Here is a 19,102-nt window from a genome sequence, read left to right on the forward strand (position 1 = left end):
GGACATCTGTAATACTTTCAACAGTAAATATAAAAGAAAACCATTTCTGATAAATAATAAAAAATAAAAGTAATGCAATAAGGAAACAAAATAAATAAATAAATAAATAGCAACAACAACCACAAAAAATTGCAACTGGAGATTCTGGGAGGAAGGGAAATTCAGAGCACAGCTGCACAGTATTTCCTCAGGCTGGTCCATGCCATTATCTTCCCCGAAGGAATTCCCAAACGCCCTGGGCCGGAGAGCAAACCCCGAAACTCCGAGAAGCCCCACCCCTGAGCCCCGGGGGGCGGAGTCCTCCCTCTCACCCACCAATCGGAAGTCGCGTTCCCCGTCTGCCCCCTGGTGAGCAACCTTGCCTCCCGCCCGCTTTCACCTTTTACGACAGTTTTCCGGCCCAGGTTGTGGCACCACTGCCGAGTGTTCTGGGTGCCCGTGTGCGGACCTTTGGTCCCCGCTGGCGGCGCCCTTGCTTTCTGGTAGCGGCGGGGAGCTGGTGGCCGCGGCCTTTGGGCTGGGATGAACCGCGCTCTCGGCGGAGGCAGGGGAGCCGAGCCGGAGCCATGGTGAGTGCGGCCTTGCGGGTCCTGGGCGATGCCGGGCCAGATCTCAACCTCAGCTCGCGGCTGGGAGAGGAGCCGCGGTGTGTCCCTGGTGCGACTGTGGGCCTCGGAGTCTCACTGTCCAGGATGCAAAGCTGGGCTCGCCCCGCCCGAGCCTGTGCTCCTCCACGGCCCCCCTGCGGGGGCACGAGCCCCCGGCCCGCCGCCTTTCCGCCCCCCCCCCGCTCGTGGTGGAAATGCATCGGATCCTCCTGCCTTCCGCAGCACGTCCTCGCAGTGCTTGCTCCACTTTGCCCTCTGTCCTCTTGGCCTTGCTGAAACCTCTTTGCGCCTCTCTGTCTCAGCCTTGAGGCGGGACGCTGCCAAAAGTGCTGTGAAAAGCTAGGCTCCTCGTTAAGGCGACGTTTAGCGTGGAAGCGCATTATGAGAATCTTACAGGAACCATCCGTAGACGGTTTCTCAGCAGCAGCTTTGTTTTCCTTTTGCTTTGAACTTTAATGTAACTTCATTTGCTCTGAGGTGAGAGAGGTTTGCTAAGCGAGGGAAATCATCCTTTTTTTTTTCTAACGTGGTGAAATTTCGCAGTGCCTTGGATGTAAAAGTTGTAGTGGTTTTAAAGGATTATTGGGCAGAATATTTTCACCCTAAAAGGTGTTTCTCCCGTTGAAGTAAAACTTGTGAAGAGTTGGGATGGGAGAATGGGTGTGATAGGGAAGGGTGGGAATTAGAGAAGTAAAATATTTACTCTGCTTCCCCTTACCAGGCCAGTACAGTGGTAGCAGTTGGATTGACCATTGCTGCTGCAGGATTTGCAGGTTGGTTTGTGGTTTGGGGATGGAAATGAAGTAGGGGAGGTTGAGGACTTTCTAATTATTCTATTACTTTTGTTTTTAGGCCGTTATGTTTTGCAAGCCATGAAGCATATGGAGCCTCAAGTAAAACAAGTTTTTCAAAGTCTACCAAAATCTGTAAGACTTCCTAAACATCTTTGCTAATTCTTTGCTGCCTGTATATGAAAACTAGAATTACATTTAAAGAGGGTAAATTTCCAAACATCTATGACATTCTAAGTGATTACTTTGAGGGTCCCTCTTTTGCTTTCTACAAGGAGAGTTTAGAAGTTCTGAACTTTGTAGGTGCTACCCTAAAAAGTCAAATTTTGTGTGTAGCAGAATTGGGACAGAGGTGTTAACAATTCTGGCGTCATGGAAGTTAATATCACTTTATTGTTGAAACATTATTAACTTCAGCATTATCTGTCCACATCCCTCCTGCCCCCTTGCATCACACACACAGGAATCTAGGGCTCTGAAGGTTGATCTGTTTTTACTGGGTGGTCCTGGCACTCCCTGACATACTTGGGAAGCACTGCAGTTTACTAGGCTATAGAAGATGACTGGATGGGATGTAACGATCATACCTTCTGTGGTCACAGATCAGAATGAATATGGCTGTGACAGCTTGCTGAGCATCATGATTGAAAAGAGGGTGATGGTAGGCTTTACAAATATTTCTTACATAACAAGGTCAGAAGACCTAATAGCCTGATTTTTCTCCATATATAGCTTAATCTGAACCACTTGTCTTAAAGATCTCTAAATCCTCTTGAGGGACTTGTTCTACAACATAGTCATACTATGAGATGAAATTTTTATGTCGAACATGGCTAACTTTTGGAATCTTCCCTTCACTCCCAGAAAAAAACTGGCTTTGAGGCACTGTTCTTTTGTCTTCTATTTTCAAGACAGTTTAGGTTTGTAGAAAAAAAAAGGATATTTAATGATCATTAAAATATTTGTTGCTACTTATAAAGCTAAAATACAAGTTATCGGAAATGTCTTAGTTTTCCTGCTAATTCTGTGGACATTTACAGACATTTTTTAGCAACTCTCAGTTTATTCTAATAATCTTTTCTTATTAATGCATCTCCTCTTTCAGGCCTTCAGTGGTGGCTATTACAGAGGTGGGTTTGAACCCAAAATGACAAAACGAGAAGCAGCATTAATACTAGGTGTAAGGTAAAATAACTTCTAATAATTTTTATATTTTCTACAACTCTAGAGCTATTAGTAAATGTAAGAAAGACCTTCCTTCATTAGGAAGGAATTATTTGTATCATGTCTATTTTAACATCTAAACACTCTCTACAGAATTCCAATGAGAAGACACACTGGCACATAAGCACTTTTAATTCCTTGAAAGATAAATGTGTAACAGATAATAACAATACTCAGTGTTGTTTTCTATAAGTTTTTGTGGCAGAATTCTGCCTTCATTCCCAGATACTTAAACATTCTTTCCAATAAAAGGACTGTTGAAATAAATATTATCAAGCTCTATTAAATTTTTGAGAATTCTAATTTTTCTAAGGAACTGTTTACTTCTGATTCAAAATATTCATCTTGTGTGATAGGGAAGAGGTTCCTAAACAGAGTTTCACACTGTTGTGTTGACTTATTCCAGTTTTGCATCTTTACCAGTAATTGCCCTTTATGGTATGTACAGTTTTTTATGTGATCCAGAAGTAGTCTGAAATAATACCTTTTCCTTTTTAAATTAGCCCTACTGCCAATAAAGGAAAAATAAGAGATGCTCACCGACGAATTATGTTGTTAAATCACCCAGACAAGGGTAAGTAGTCATTAAACTCTTCATAGGCATGTTGTAGTGACTTTGTAATTGTTATTAATGGGATAATTTATATCTAATTCTTGTCTTATAATAAAGGAAGTGCCTAAATCTGTGTGAGCACTGTCTCCCAGGCTGGATCCATTTGTCTTAAAAGAATAAATTCTGAGTGAAAAATTTACTTATACAATAATGAGTAGATATCTAATTACTAGAATTTGGAAGTAGTGATAAGCATTAACAATGTTTTGAGGATCTGCAATTGTGATAAAATTTGATTTCTAATAGTCAAATTCTCCTGGGGTTTGGACTACATTCTTAAAGGAAATATTCAATTTCAGTTAATGAAACCAAAAGTATAATTTTATTTCTTTAGACCTTTGAACTTGAGATTACGTAGTTAGAAACCTATAGAATGTATTTATCACTTTCTGATACACTTCTAAGAAGCTTTAACTGTGCTGAAGTAATTCCTTGGAATGCCAAAACATAGACCATAAAATCTACATTATAGTGCTCAACTCCTTTTATAAGGAGAGGCCTTTCATTAAGAGGGCTTTGAGTTAAAACACAGTTGCAATTTTTTGGTATCTGACTGCATAGTCTCTTTTATGAAATTTAGTTTGTATTAACTGGAAGGCTTCTGACTAAAGTCTAGGGTGGAGCCCATAAATTCACATTTCTACCAGTCTCCTTATTGATGCTGATGCTTGTTGATCTAAGGACCACACTTTGAGAATCACTGCTCCAGCAGATTAGTAGGAAAAAGACTGTATATAACATTGTAAAGGGACAGTAACAGGAAAAGAAAAAATATGAAGGGCAAAAAAAGGATCTAAAGCAAAGTGAGCCCTTTCCAACAAAGCTCAGAAGCCCCTGAGAATTTCAAGGTTTTAAAATAACAGAGTATACTAAATTTCTGTTCATTTATGACTTGTAATCATCAGTATTGGTAGGTAACTTACATTATTTCAAAGTTATGTAAGTCTATATAGGTTTTGTGAAATTCTATTCATCATCAGTTTAAACGTCTTTAAAAGGTGCTGTTTTTGTGAAATCTCACTTCCCATTGGTCAATTATATTGCCATATATGTGGTTATCCAGTTGCAGTATCATAATTATATTTTGGAATACTATTTCTGCTAATTGCATATCTCAGATAAAGCATAAGGATCCTTGAAACAAGAATAGCTTTTCATCAAGCAGAAACTGAGACTCCATATTTTTTCTTTTTTCTTATAGGAGGATCTCCTTATATAGCAGCCAAAATCAATGAAGCTAAAGATTTACTAGACGGTCAAGCTAAAAAATGAAGTAAATGTATGGTGAATTTTAAGTTGTTAGTCACGTATATAAAAACAGCTTTTTGTAATAAAATGTCCCAAAGCTACACATTTTAAAAATGATTTAGCACAAACTATGTTAAAGCCTTGATATACGTTTCTTATTTAAATTTGAAGGTTCTAAATCAAATTATAGAATACTAGAGGCCCGGTGCATGAAATTCGTGCACGGGGTTGTGTGTCACGAAGCCCAGCCTGTACCGTCTCCAATCTGGCACCCCTCGAGGGATGTCCAACTGCCCATTTAGGCCCGATAAACGGGCAGTCAGACATCCCTCTCACAATCCAGGACTGCTGGCTCTCAACTGCTCACCTGTGTGTCTGCCTGATTGCCCCTAACTGCTTCTGCCTGCAAGCCTGATCACCCCCTAACCACTCCCCTGCCAGCCTGATTGATGCTTAACTGCTCCCCTGCCAGCCTGTTTGCCCCTAACTGCCCTCCCCTACAGGCCTGGTCCCCCCCAACTGCTCTCCCCTGCAGGCCTGGGTCCCCCCCCCCCCCAACTGCCCTTCCCTGTAGGCCCGGTCGCCCCCAACTTCCCTCCTCTGCTGGCCTGGTCACCCCTTACTGCCCTCCCCTGCAGGCTTGATTGCCCCCAACTGCCCTCCCTTGCAGGCCTGGTCCCTCCCAACTATGCTCCCCTGCTGGCCCAATTGCCCACAACTGCCCCGCCTTGCAGACCTGGTCCCTCCCAACTGCCCTCCCCTGCTGGCCATCTTGTGGTGGCCATCTTGTGTCCACATGGAGTCATCTTTGACCACTTGGGGACAGCCATGTTGTGTGTTGGAGTGATGGTCAATTTGCATATTATTCTTTCATTAGATAGGAGAGGCCTGGTGCACGGGTGGGGACTAGCTGGTTTGCCCTGAAGGGTGTCCCAGATCAGGGTGGGGGTTCCCGTGGGGCAGTCTGGGCGAGGGGCCTATGGTGGTTTGCAGGCCAGCCACACCCCCCGGTGACGCAAGCGGAGGCCCTGGTATCTGGGATTTATTTATCTTCTACTAGAGGCCCGTTGCACGAAGATTCGTGCAATAGGCCTTCCTTCCCCTGGCTGCTGGCACTGGTTTTCCTCCGGCACCCGGGAATCAGGCCTTCGCTCTGGCCGGAGTGCCGCTCCTGTAGCTCCCTTCGTCCCCCCCCGCCCATACCCTCATAGCAGGTGTCCTGTCCTGCCCTGCTGCTCCTCGCCTGCATGTGTGCTGTCCAGAGGCCCGGAGCGGCTGGGGGGTGGGGCCGCTTCCATCTTTGTCAGGTTAATTTGTATACTCACTCCTGATTGGCTGGTGGGCCGTGAAGTAATGGTCAATTTGCATGTTTCTCTTTTATTGGTGTAGATAATTGAAACTTTGTAGCCTTAAGCGGAGGCCAAGACAGACCAGGGCTGTGGAAACTTGGCTTCCTCCATCGCCGGGGGCAACTCAAGCCTCCTGCTCTCTCCAGCTCCGTGGCTGCCACCATTTTTGTTGGGATTTATTTATCTTCCATAATTGAAACTTTGTAGCCTTAAGCGGAGGCCAAGGCAGGCCAGGCAGAAAGCTTGGCTTCCTCCATTGCCAGGGAAACCCAAGCCTCCTGCTCTCTCCATGGCTGCAGCCATCTTGGTTGGGTTAATTTTCATACTTGCACCTGATTGGCTGATGGGTGTAGCTTGTGGTTGTAGCGAAGGTACTGTCAATTTGCATATTACTCTTTTATTAGATAGGATTTGGAAATTAATGCTCAATAATTATGGATTCATACCATTTGAATAGAAATACTGTTCTATCATTAATCATTTAGTAAATAATTTGGTATTTACTTCAAGGCAAAGTGTACATGAAAGTCTGCTCTCAAGGATCCCCAATCTGATGAGACCCATACACTAGTAATTAAAATGCAATATGGTACATATTATGATGGAATTAGTACAGGTTGTTATAGTAGTTAGGAGGAAAGATTTTCAAGGTACAGAGAGCTGGTTCAGTTGCTTAAGACTGTGAATTTAAAAGTGAGTTTAGCCACAACTTTGACTTAAAAAAATTGATGTCATGTATATCATGGGCAGAATTCAGATTTCCTACATTAAAAACTCGATAAAAGAGGAGTGTCGTTTCTAATCAAGAAAATATTTTCAGTGTATTCAGCTAGCGTCTTTAAGAAACTGACCATTCGTAAAAATAATTTTTATATAATCAAGTTTTGCATTTGTTGTGATCAAGCTTAAACACGATTAACTAAACAGATGCCCTGATATCAAAATACTTACCTTGGACTCTGAGAATTTATACAGTGATATATTTAATCTAGAGGCCTGGTGCATGAAATTTGTGCACTGGGGGAGGAGGGTATTGTCCCTCAGTCCAGCCTGTGCCCTCTCACAGTCCAGGACTCCTCGCTCCTTACCTCCCGCCTGCAGAGGAGGCAGGAGAGGCTCCCACCATCACTGTTGCGCTTGACAAGCCTTGAGCTTGGCTTCTGGCTGAGTGGTGCTCCCCCTGTGGGAGCACACTGACCTCCTGCATTGAGCATCTGCCCCGTGGTGGTCGGTGCACATCATAGCAACCAGTCTTTCTGGTCGTTCCCCCATAATGGTTGCTTAGGCTTTTATTATATAGACTAGAGGCCTGGTGCACGAAATTCATGCACTGGGGGGGGGGCGGGTTGTCCCTCAGCCCAGCTGGCACCCTCTCCAACCTGGGACCCCTTGGGGGATGTCTGACTGCCAGTTTGGGCCAGATTCCACAGAGATCGGGACTAAACCGGCAGTCACAATCAGGGACTGCTGGCTCCTAACAGCTCACCTGCCTGCCTGCCTGATTGCCCCTAACCGCTTCTGCCTGTATGCCTGATCACTTCCTAACCGCTCCCCTGCCAGCCTAACACCTAACAGCTACCCTGCTGGCCCAACTGCCCTCCCCTGCCAGCCTGATCTCACCCCCAATTGCCCTCCCCTGCTGGCCTGATCTTGCCCCCAACTGCCTTCCCCTGCTGGCCTGATGGCCCCCAACTGCCCTCCCCTGCCGGCCTGATGGCCTCCAACTGCCCTCACCTGTAGGCCTGTTCCACCCCCCAACTGCCTTCCTCTGTCGGCCTGATCGCCCCCAACTGCCCTCCCCTGCCAGCCTGATCTTGCCAACGGCCCTCCCCTGCCGGCCTGATCTTGCCAACGGCCCTCCCCTGCCGGCCTGATCTTGCCCCTAACTGCCAGCCTGATCGCCCCCAACTGCCCTCCCCTGTCAGCCTGATCTCGCCAATGGCCCTCCCCTGCCGGCCTGGTCCCCCACTACTGCCCTCCTCTGCCGGTCTGATCTCTTCCCCAACTGCCCTCCCCTGCCGGCCTGATCGCCCCTAACTGCCCTCCCCTGCCTGCCCTCCCCTGCAAGCCTGATCTTGCCCCCAACTGCCCTCCTCTGCCGGCCAATTTGGTTCTGATTGGCTGGTTTCTATGCCAGTTAGCATTTCTCAGCCTACCAACAGGGCCTTATCAGAAAGGTGGGGCTGATCAGCAGCCCTGGTCAGGGCCTGGAGAGAAATGGAGGCACGGCTGCTAACCAGGCCTGGAGCTAAAGAGAGAGGCAAGTGCTGATCAACAGCTGCCACAGAGGCTACGGATCAGACTCTGCTTCTCTCTTCAGGCCTCTCTCTGGGCCCGATTTGCAGCTCCCTCAGCAGTCAGTGCTGGGTCACCGTGACTGCAGGACTGACAGTGGTTGAGCCTCCCGGTCGTTGCGGATGTGATGGACCCAGGTGGGTGGGGTCCTTCAGCCCGGCCTGCATTCTCAGACCCCTCGGGGGATGTCCAACTGCCTAAATTGGCAGTCGGACATCCCTCTTGCAATCCAGGACCACTGGCTCCTAACTGCTCACCTGCCTGCATGCCTGATGCCCCTAACTGCCTCTGGCCCCACACCCAGGACCCAGGCTTCTCCCCTCTGGCTGGTCACAGGCACTCGGAACCCAGGTGGCTTCTGTGACTTGGGACCAGGACTGCAGGAGGCTTCACCCGGGCCGGGCCCTGGCTTTTATCTGGAAGGACATCTTGTCGATCTGGTCTAACTAGCATTTTACCCTTTTATTAGTACAGATGACATTTGAGGGCAAATGGCTATTGGTCTAACATATGTAATAACGTTAACCAAAGGACTTCTATATTAACACCCAAGGGAAATAGCTAGTCTGTGGTCTCTAGAAGTACTTACGTTTAGCTTTAAGATAATAATGTATGCTACCTACCATCTAAATTAAGTCATCTTAAAGTTCTTATTAATGGAGAATATAAACTTTCAAGGTCAAAATAATGGAGGTAATATTTAGTGTTGGAATGTGTTTAGGGGAATTTCAAAGTTGGGGTATATCTGCTTTTGGTTTATTTTCCATCTTGTTTAAAATCTAATCAAGTATTTGTTATTTCTTAAGAGTATAATAAGGCAGCCATGGCTTTTTGTGTAGGATAAATCTTTTGTTACTCCCAGAGGGGTTATGAAAGTACAGTTGATTTGTTATTTGTAGTAGCTATGTTCTAGAAAGTCACTAAAAATAATGAAACATTGTTCCTAGGGGAAATACTGGTTCCTAGTAAGCCTCTAGTCACATTTTAGTCAACCAGTTAATGTAAAACCTTGTTTTGTGTGTGTGTTTAAAGACACCTTATGTGATATATTGTTGATTCCTTAACATTTAACTCACAGCCAATACCACTCATGGAGGTATATCAGTTTTCTTGTGTTTGGCAACATTAGGCAGCACTTCCCTAAGCTTGGGTGTCATCTTAAACAGGGAAATCACCAATAAAAAACACAAAGATTGAAAAAAATTAGGCACTAAGGCATTAAAAGAATACTTGTTCACAGTATGAAAACAAGGCTTTTTGTGTGTATCAGGTGTTTCAAAATTTTCACCACTCTGCGTGTCCACAAATGACCAGGGAAGCACATCAAGTGTTGATTTTGGGGTAACAAATTTTAGTGAGTAGGTGAATGTGCAAATGAGGAATCTGCTAGTAATGAGAATCAACTATATTTTGGATTGCTAACCCTTTATTTCAAACCTTTGGACTACTAAAAAAAAAAAAAGTTTCTAGGACCAAGAGCTTTAAAGAGTATCAATTAAAATTTAAACGCAAATTTTTAAAAGACAAGTATAAAGTGTAATAATATGCCAACAGGCAATCAAGCATGAACTGTAAAAAGGAAAACTTCATATAGTAGGTATATGCCTTTTGAGTAATGTAAATAGCATACCTGTTTTAAGACAAGTATTAAGACAGTAGGAACCACTTTAATACTAAGAACAGCACGTTTTTCTTTCATATCAGCCAGCTTTGTTTTCTCTATACTTACCTTTATCAAGTAGAAGAATCCATATTTCATTGAAGGCTATTAGGCAAACCTCTACTTTTTTTCTTGGGGGAATAGTGTCATCTACGTAGGCTCTAGATCAGCGGTCGCCAACCAGTGGTCCATGGACCAGTAGTGGTCCGTGAAGTCCAAAGGTTGGCAACCACTGGTCCACGGACAGAAGTCCGGAAGGTTGGCGACTACTGCTCTAGATTATATCGGGTAAACTGATGGAAGTATAATCTGTATCTTTTTAATGGTGTTTTCTTACAAAAATTTGATGTGAAATATTAACATTAGCTACTTACAATGAGCCAGCATTTTCCCAGTAAAGGTCCTCACCTAAAGTCCTCGAGAAGTTCCCCAACTTTTAATTGAAACAAAACTAATTTTACCATAGGCTATTGATATAAACAAGAGTTGAGTTCCTGTTGCATCTTATCACTATAACATTAAACCAAACATTAAGGACCTACTGTACCCCAAAAGTACTTTAGTACATTTTAGAAGTAAGGAAAGTGAAGTTTAGTGAGGTTAAGTAACTTGCCCCAAAAGCAGCATGCTGAGAACGCTGATTTTTCTCAAGGTTCCATGCTGTTAAACCTCAGCAGTGTGGTACCTTTCACAAATCTGATAACCCAGATGTTTTCCTTGGTATTAGAGAGGTGAGTCTGATACTTGTCATTACACATCTAGCTTGGGGCCTTTTTGTAAGATGGTATTAAGGGGAGGAAGGAATACTTAGTTGAGTACAACACTAACAAGAATAAGAGGTGCAGGGTTCGAGTCAAACTTCTGCAATAATAGGCAGGCAACTTTGAGCAAGCCATCTGTGTGCTTAAGGCTCTGCTTCCTCATCTGTTAAGAGGAAAAAAAATAATGGCCAACTTGAAAAGTATGAGGATCCCCCCACATTTTATGGATAGGGAAAAAGCCAGAGTAAATATTTGAGGTAACACAGCTAGCAAAACTATAATTAAGCCCTTAAGTATCTACTCTGATTGTGTTCATTAGTAATTTGGTTCTTAATAGATATTTTAGCCTTCACTGGGCCTCTGCATTGACATTAGATGACCCCTGCATTACACTTTTTATAAAAACTGGTGTTGAAAGTGGGTTGTAATGAAGTGGTCCTCAAATATAAATCTTTTCCCACTCCTAGAATTTCAAGCAAATTCTTTGCCTTCAAGTATTTTCCAAATAATGGGTACCTATAGAAGCATTTAATAAGAAAAAGTTGAGTTATTCCAGAAGACTCAAACCATTCAACAAACAGTTGAGAACTTACATGAAAATACTTGTATTCCACCTATTTTCATGTAACATTATTTAGAATGCTAGTTTTTTTGGTTATATAAAAAACCCTGAATTGAAGGTAACCTTGGGTACCAGGAAACTTAAATGCTTATAAGCTGCTCTGTGTTACTGTTCAGAGTGCTGTATATCTGCTTGGAGCCAACTGTTGCCTTAGCAACAGCATATAGGAAGGAAGAGCTTCTATCCTGTGTTACTTATTATTCCTCACCCAATGAAGACATAGTCTGGTGTTAAGGTATAATCTGGAACATGTTAACACTTGCTGTTACCTTAGTGGTGTCAATTAATGGAATTTCAAATATAATACTTATGTGACATTTTTCTTAACCTGAAAACAGCAAGTTGAAAAATGGAGCTCAAAGAAGTTGAGGCATAAGCTCCAGGTAACAATTAAGTATAAAATGATTTTACCAGAAAAAGTATAAAAAAATTTTTGTAATAGTCTCTAAAGTAGAAAATAGTTACATTTGACAATAAAATAACAAGGGTATAAAACATTCAGAAAATATCCCTGTGATTTTATTCCCTAAAAAATCCTTTCAATCCCTGAAACACTAATACTGGAACTGCATGACTGGGAATGTCAGCGAAAAATAATTTTGACCTTGCTTTTGATAGCCTTTAGATTGCATACCAGCATAGTTGGAAATGTCTGGGATGGACACATAAAAAACACCATTTTAATTTGCTATACTAATTATTGAGAGTACTTGGGAAAATGGTTAAGTGTCACACATATGAATAGACTAGTCACACATATGAATAAACTCAAGTTACATTCATATTGGAAAAAAACTTAGGAGATTAGGTAGTCCAGCCCTTTCTAAGATGAAATACAGAAAAAGTTAGAAGACAGTAAATCCCATTCTGTACTTACATATACAGCATCTTTTCAAACTCTCAAAGAAATAGGTAAGCAAACTGACAGAATTCCTCTTATAAAAAGCTGCATTATAGTTTATCAAGAAGCATCATTATGCACCATATTTTGTTACTTGAAATAATAATGCAGATGAATCAGACTATGAAGTGTTCCACTAATAACCCTTTTTAAAGACAAAATTAATACATATTTCCTTATAAGGTTATACTAGTATGTACCACTGTCATCCAGGAATTTGGGGTTTTGATTAGACTACTCTTGATTGGATTTCTAGAGTAAATGATTATACTTAACCACTTGTCAAAAGTTTAGGTTTATCATGGATTATAAGTTACTACTATGCATTCAAGCGCACATCCTAATAAAGAACTAAAATTTTAAAAATAAGGGTCAACAAATGCCAGATAACCTTATAAAAGGGTACAGGGGATCCAAACCATAATAGTAAAGATAGGAAGACTGAATGGAACTTCACAACATCCTTTTTTTGGCCTTTAATAATTTTGTCAAACCTACAGATAACCAGTTCACGTTCCTGGAGGTCTTCTAGAAAAATTAGAGTGTAAAAGTAACTTTCCTTTACACACCCAATCATCTGACATAGGACTTAATGCATTATGGCCAGTTTTCTATTCATCTGTCCTTAGAGTGAGCTCATTGTAGGCACAGCCTATGAGAATGGTATCTTTTAACCTCAAAAAAACAAAACAAAAAAGCTGTAAATCTATTTACAGAGGACACAAATGATACTATTTCCCAATCTAACTGCAACATTCAGTTAACATGCCAACTTTGCAAAAGACCCTTCTTCGGTTAAACACTAGACTCTTGGCTATAAAAATACCAGACATAAAGGTGATGGATCACAGCCAAAAGAATGGCTGAAATAGAGATCCATAATACAAGAGTAAACCACCAGTTACTTTTGCCTCCTTTCTCACTAGTTTAGCGTTTCCCTGTTCTTTGTGCTTGCCTATACATAAGTTTTCCCTGTTCTTTAGTTTGCTTGCCTATACCTGTACTTTTTAAAAAAAAAAAAAAAACATTTAAACAACCTTCCTTAGGCTTATCTTCAGCAATGTCTCAGGTAAGTTTCCATAAAGTCACCAGCAGTTTGATGTGCTATTTCCCTTAACTTCACATTAAAAAAGGTAATGCCAAACCCATGAATCCTAGGCTTTCCAAGGTTTTGGGAAAAGCAGACCATTTTTGCCTCCACATAATCTCAGCTCCCACTTCATGATTTAGTTCAGATTTCACGTGTGCTGGCACAGTATTTGAGCTGCACAAGACCTTTAGAATAGTTTCTTGCTTGAGTATCGGTTTAATGTGAATAGTTAAGTTCTCCCATAGCAACCAACATCTAATTTAATAGCCTAAAAAGATGCACCCCTCTCAAAATAAGTTTGGAATGCTACCTGAACCAACAATGGTTCTCTTTGGTGAGTGGGCTTTTCATTTCTGAACCTGAGCATGTACTATTTACCCCCCGAAAAGCCTATCAGGATTCTTTAACACATATATTTTTAAAGGACAAAACATTGGGTTTAGTCACTTATGATGAAATCTTATTACCTATTTCCTTGAACATGGTTATCAGTTCTACTCTAAAGCACTGCTTAGGCTAGCTATACCCACTTTTTAAGGTGGTCTCATCTTTCTTCCTTTCCCATGGAAACAATCTTTATGGAAGGACTTTAGTAAATCTGTTCTACGTGAAAGAAAATGAAAAATCTTCCAACAATTTTACTTGTTTCTAACAGTGATGGATAAAAATACATTTGTGGGTAAATGTTTAAAAACTAGGATATGAAATTACTTCATATTGCTATTTAATGTGCAAGGACCGACTATTCACAACACACCTTACTTTAAAAAATCTGTTAGGGTTTTATAAAAGAGCACTTAGTAACTTCACATCTTATCCTCAACAATAGGTTTAAGTGCTAGGGTTATGTACACTGACCTGGCAATTACTACAATTTTAACTATACCCTGAATTCTCCTTCAACACTTATAAACTAAAAGTACATTTTTATGCACATAAAAAATTAACACAAGTTATGCACATAAAAACAAGACACCAAATGACAAAAAGGGCTTTCTTGCTCAGTGATCTACAGAATATTGTGGAGCCAAACTTTCCCATAAATCCACCAATTGTTGTATATGACCTCACAGTTAGCTTCATAAATTGTTACTTTTTACAGCACACTTAGTGTGAAAGTCTTCATCTTCCTAAATTAAGCCTTCTGGCTAAAATACATACAAAAAATACAATCATTCATATGAGAATCTTCAAAACTATTTCCATGAGAATCAAAAATCAAGCCAGTGGCTTATTCCATATTTTAAAATTGTTCATACTTCTTTATAAAAATAATTTTAAATAAAGGCAAAAAATTCTAGATTTTACCCCACTGCCCTCCAAATTTCTTTGATTACAATTTTATGTTCCAAAGGTTTTCCTAAATCAAATGTATGATTCAATTCCCTAAGCTATTCTATTCTAACAGATTAAATTTTAATTGCTAAGACTTCAGAGGATTCATCACAAAATGATTAACTGACCAATTAATAGTTTGGTATTATTTATGAGCAAGTATAAATGCTTTTTAAAAAGCAATCAGGATACTATTCTAGGCCTCTAAGTAGCTCCAACTACTTTGCAACAGTGGGTATAAAAAGTAGAAAGTTAAAAATCAGCAAATGGAAGATCAAAGTTTATTTACTACCTGCATACAAAAACATATTGCACATCAAACAACCAAAATAAAAAAAAAAAAAAGGAAAAAGAAAAACGGGGGGGAAAAGAAAAAAAATAAGAAAAGGAAAAGATATTCTACTGAAGACTAACATGTAATTTATACAGAATAAACCTTCTGGAAAGTGATCTTTTTCAGTAGTTCAGGTTATGTCTGAATGGACATGACTAATTCACCTTAGTGTTTTAACTAAAGCTATGTTTGATTTTTAAATACTGTACACTTTAATAAATAAACCAAACAAAGCCTCAATATAGAACAGTCACTGCCAATATCACCCAGTGTCCCTGCAGATGAGAGTTTAACAAATGTATTCCAGTGGTCTGCAGATTTTCCTCTACATACAGCATTTTAAACACACATCAAAACAGACCAGTTTCCAGACTAAACTAATGAAGAAATTACAATTCAGTGCAAAATATTTTAGACTGCATTTCAACTCTAGTTTTCCTCAGGTGAAGAAGTGGTTGCATATTAAAAATGTAACAAAAGCAGCTAATGCTTTCATAAAGAATATTATGTCAGGGATCCCACCCCACCCACCTCCCCCCATCTCTGCCATATTTTGAAAACAAAATAACATTTCCTATAGCCAGCAACTTTTTTTAATGTTACATATACTATTCTCAAGGCACATCTGATGATATATTTTATAACACAGTAGGTGTCAAAGTATGTTTAACATATGATTTCTTCAGGATCCCTCCCCTTTCTGAATTCCAAATGGAGGAACTGAAAGTGCGATGTAAAGACTGGCGATCCATATTCTATCTTTGGCAAGCTGTACAAGCACTATTGTAAAATGTAATGTAAAAGAACTGTAAACTAGGAACTTCTTCAGTTTATGAAACACCATTCAGGACTGCTGCTTCTTGAGTGTTTTCTTCTTTTAAGGTATTAATCTTTTCTTCTCCTGGAGTACGCTGTAGCTTAGAAATTTCATCGCCAGAAGCACTAGTTGGGCCATTTATTGCCTTTTCTGAAGGACCATGCTCTTCAATCACATCTTTTGCCTGCCAAAGGGAGACAACTTTTTCAACTTCTTTATAAATAAAATCTATAGCTGAGGAGGAAAATAGCTACATAAACAATAATTAGCTAATAAATAATTTGAATTTGATACAATGGATCAAATAATTCAAATATTCTTAAAGTTCAAAACAAATACCAATATACTCTACCTCTCTGGGTATTTCAACTCTTTGTTTCTAGTACCTAGAGGTACCTAGATTACTGAATATGTAATATGTACTTGATTACTGAAAATTTGTACCTAATTTTATTTTAACCAGTTGAAAGCTCACCATGTAAAAGATATAGTTAATACCCTAAGTAAAGCAAATAATCGCCTATTTTACTCACCTTTTTAAAAACTCAGTTACATATAAATCCTTTAAAGCATTAAAAGAATTGAAACTTAAAGGTCTAGATCCATCACTGAGAAGAGATATGTAGCCTATTGCTCCCTAAATTAAGCAATAGTCTTTATGCCCAATATCTTTGGGCAGACTGAGCTTTACAAATGCTATTTAGAGTTCTAACGGAAAAGTATTTCAGGCTCAAGCATGCATTCTATCTTCAGTTACCTGGGCCAACAACAAACTCAATAGTAATCTTTAACTAAAATAGTATTTGTTTAGTTGGGGGGAACAAGCGATCATACAGAAAGTTAAGTAAAAATAGCGCTAAACCATACCGGGGGGGAAAAAAAAGCAACAAAACCTACAGTTTAAATTCTCCTTACCATTTCTTTCTTGTTTTTAGCCAAAGTTTCCCTTGGGAGGTTTCTTTGTCTGCTCTGAGACTCAGCTCTAGAAATATAATCTGCAACTGTGACTGTTGAAGATGAGAAAAAAATTACAGGTGTTGAAAATATGTTTAAAGTTTATTTATGGATAAAGAGTAATTTTACTTTTAAAATAAACTAATGGTGGGTTACCCAATTTCAAGTTTTTCTTAAGCTGGGTAACACCTCCAACCAAAAACAGCTTGAAAAATGTGCCTGCAACTTAGCAATAACAATAAAAAGTTTTAAGCTGGAGATCGAGGAAGCCTAGATTAATGTCCTCTTTCACAGGAATCCAGCCATTTGCTTCCGGTTGAGTCTATGGCTGTGGCATAAGTTTGATACAGAAATCCACAACCAAGAATAGAAAAGCAGTATTCTAAGCCCAGACAGTACTTGGGGGGAAAAATGGGGCAAGTTTGGTATAAATCATGGGGTGGTGTACTTTAATTTGAAAATTTCATAAAAGATGTAAAAAGTTACTCAAATATTAGCTCTCTTATTTTTTAAAAAACACAAGAAATCCAAGTGTGGTATTTTATAGTTCTTTTTAAACATTCCACACTAGAAACCATTCTGAGTGATCAACAATAAAAAACTACAAAGCAAACTAAAGATGACAGAAAGCCACCCTAAAAATGTAAACACTGATCATGGTGAGAGAAAGGCCACCATAAATTTACTAACCACTCCCTCCTCACTTTGCCAATCTTTCAATCTTTTGAGGGACTAATTGAGGTGTGCGTGTGTGTTTGCAAGTAGGTGGATGGCAGCAGTGATCTAGGGAAAAGATTAATCCAACCTCACGTCCTACTTACTGCCAACCCAGTGCCACAATTGACCTCTTGTCTACAGGTACTCTGGGCTAGTCCAACTTCATGTCTCAATCCTCTCTCTCTGAAGGCTTGCAACTTAGAATTCACATATTTGAAGTAACAAAATAATCATTCTCTTTCTTTGGAAGAATTATTTTCTATCAGAAACTGGTGAAGAAAAATCCCTGATTATGTGAAATATAGTGTATTTTAAATTATGGGAGCAAATTAATTATGTAAAGAATGAAAAATCAAGTAAATGTCTAATTAGTCACTAGTTAGGAGGAGAATTGGTTCATCGGTTTCAAATTTTATGAAAATAAATCATTTTGATGTAATATAAAACTGCATTTATTTACAATTCATTTTTTCTTAATCATAAATTGACATGCTAATACTTTTATAAGATCCAAGAACTGTCTAAAAGTATTAGATGAATTTTTTAAAAGCTCAAAGAAACAACGTAATTCAGAACTAATACATATCATTTATTAGAAATACCACTAAAGATGTTTCTTGTCTAAAACTGCTTCTTCCAAATTAGAAGAAACTCAGTGTACTCATTTTGGAGCTTTAAAAATAATTTAAATTCACTGTTAATGATTTATAAATACATTTAACAATGGTTTCCAAAATTGGGGAGGGGGATACTATCAAATCCACTTCACTGTTATGTCTACGTACCTGGTGATAAAACCATTCTAGGAATTATTCTAATTTGGGAAGCACCTTAATAATTAAATCCATTATGTTTCTATAATTCAGTCCTCAGTGATACTTGAAGAACTCATCTACTTGGAAACCCTGACAATTAGGTACAGACATAGAATAATATACTTTAATATAGTTTATCAATTAAGTTAAGAGGCACTTAGTTGGAAAGGTAAAAACTTACCAGTGCCCCTCCTTTCCCATAAGGGGAGGTAAAACCAAAACAAATTCAGTTGATTAAAAAAAACAAACAAAACCCCTATCTATAGTCAGTCTTTAAAATACAAGCCACTTAGAAGTTCAATACAGATTAATACATATTTAAAACATCTAGGAAAAAAAAAAAACCCAGGCAATTTGTGCAACGTAATTTGGACTCTAGAATTTCCTCTTAGAGGTCCAAGTTAATCAACTGGACACCACTGTATTGTCACATTCTTAGTAAAGAATATTCACTGTTTAATTAACATTAAGGACAAGAAATTTTAAGCAAATGGGAACACATTAAATAATTGTGTGTTTAAAAGAATGTTGATATTCTTTAGATAGAGGCTGCTTTCCTAGAACTGCTGCAGGGCAATGAGAAAATGTGTGCTTGTTCTATCTTATTTTGAGTTTTGGGTTTGTTTGTTTTTTTAGGGGGGAATGAAGAGGGAGTAGGGCAGGAATAGGCTAGGGAAAGCAAAGAATTCTAAAGATGAAAAGCAGTTTTCCAAAGAACAGAGTAAAATAAGAATAAATGCAATATGGAACACAAGTTATTAAAAATTCCAAATTACTCGTTTCAATTAATACCATGCAGAAATCTCTGCCTCTTCGTTAACAAAACCACTACATTATTCCTTTTATGTCCATTGACTTAGTAATAAATCACCATCCATTTAGTTAATAAATTACATTGTAATTTATCCTATGATAAGCTCCCATACTGATAGCTTGAATTTTCTTATAAAGTATGGCCAGATACTATA

General features: G+C 39.5%; 2 protein-coding genes across 11 annotated transcripts in view; one reads left to right on the top strand and one right to left on the bottom strand.

Annotated features, from left to right (window-relative positions):
* The first annotated feature begins 377 nt into the window (after window positions 1-377).
* On the top strand, window positions 378-6,658 carry DNAJC19 (DnaJ heat shock protein family (Hsp40) member C19). 5 transcript variants are annotated; one of them, XM_080651743.1, is made up of 7 exons: window positions 391-569; window positions 1,330-1,381; window positions 1,461-1,534; window positions 2,505-2,584; window positions 3,127-3,197; window positions 4,438-4,515; window positions 5,874-6,658. In XM_080651743.1, exons 1-6 carry the CDS (start codon window positions 567-569, stop codon window positions 4,506-4,508), a joined length of 351 nt encoding a protein of 116 aa, XP_080507869.1. In that variant the 5' UTR covers window positions 391-566; the 3' UTR covers window positions 4,509-4,515; window positions 5,874-6,658. The 5 variants fall into 5 exon arrangements, with proteins under 5 accessions (XP_080507870.1, XP_080507868.1, XP_080507869.1 ...); XM_080651742.1 differs by having other exon boundaries at window positions 384-569; window positions 4,438-6,658; XM_080651741.1 differs by lacking the exons at window positions 1,330-1,381; window positions 5,874-6,658 and adding an exon at window positions 2,002-2,060 and having other exon boundaries at window positions 407-569; window positions 4,438-4,635.
* Window positions 6,659-12,543: 5,885 nt separating this feature from the next.
* Window positions 12,544-19,102, bottom strand: part of FXR1 (FMR1 autosomal homolog 1) — a 73,847-nt gene continuing 67,288 nt past the window's right edge. For 3 of the 6 annotated variants that reach the window (XM_080651694.1, XM_080651693.1, XM_080651692.1), the window contains 2 exons: window positions 16,564-16,655; window positions 14,758-15,832 (listed from right to left, as the gene is read on the bottom strand). In XM_080651694.1, the coding sequence (XP_080507820.1) occupies window positions 15,662-15,832; window positions 16,564-16,655 (263 nt within the window). In that variant the 3' untranslated portion in view covers window positions 14,758-15,661. Of the gene's footprint in view, window positions 15,833-16,563; window positions 16,656-19,102 lie in introns of all 6 variants that reach the window. The other 3 variants (XM_080651691.1, XM_080651696.1, XM_080651695.1) reach the window with 3 other exon arrangements.

This window comes from Plecotus auritus (assembly GCF_963455305.1).
Source record: "Plecotus auritus genome assembly, chromosome: 2".
NCBI lineage: Eukaryota > Metazoa > Chordata > Mammalia > Chiroptera > Vespertilionidae > Plecotus > Plecotus auritus.

Bases quoted from the DNA above. Each gene is read 5' to 3' on its own strand.
- DNAJC19 (XM_080651741.1), top strand. From the start codon at position 523: ATGAACCGCGCTCTCGGCGGAGGCAGGGGAGCCGAGCCGGAGCCATG. The intron at 1,535-2,001 runs GTAAGACTTCCT...CTGTGGTCACAG, and splicing joins TTCAAAGTCTACCAAAATCT to ATCAGAATGAATATGGCTGT. The intron at 2,061-2,504 runs GTAGGCTTTACA...CTCCTCTTTCAG, and splicing joins TGATTGAAAAGAGGGTGATG to GCCTTCAGTGGTGGCTATTA.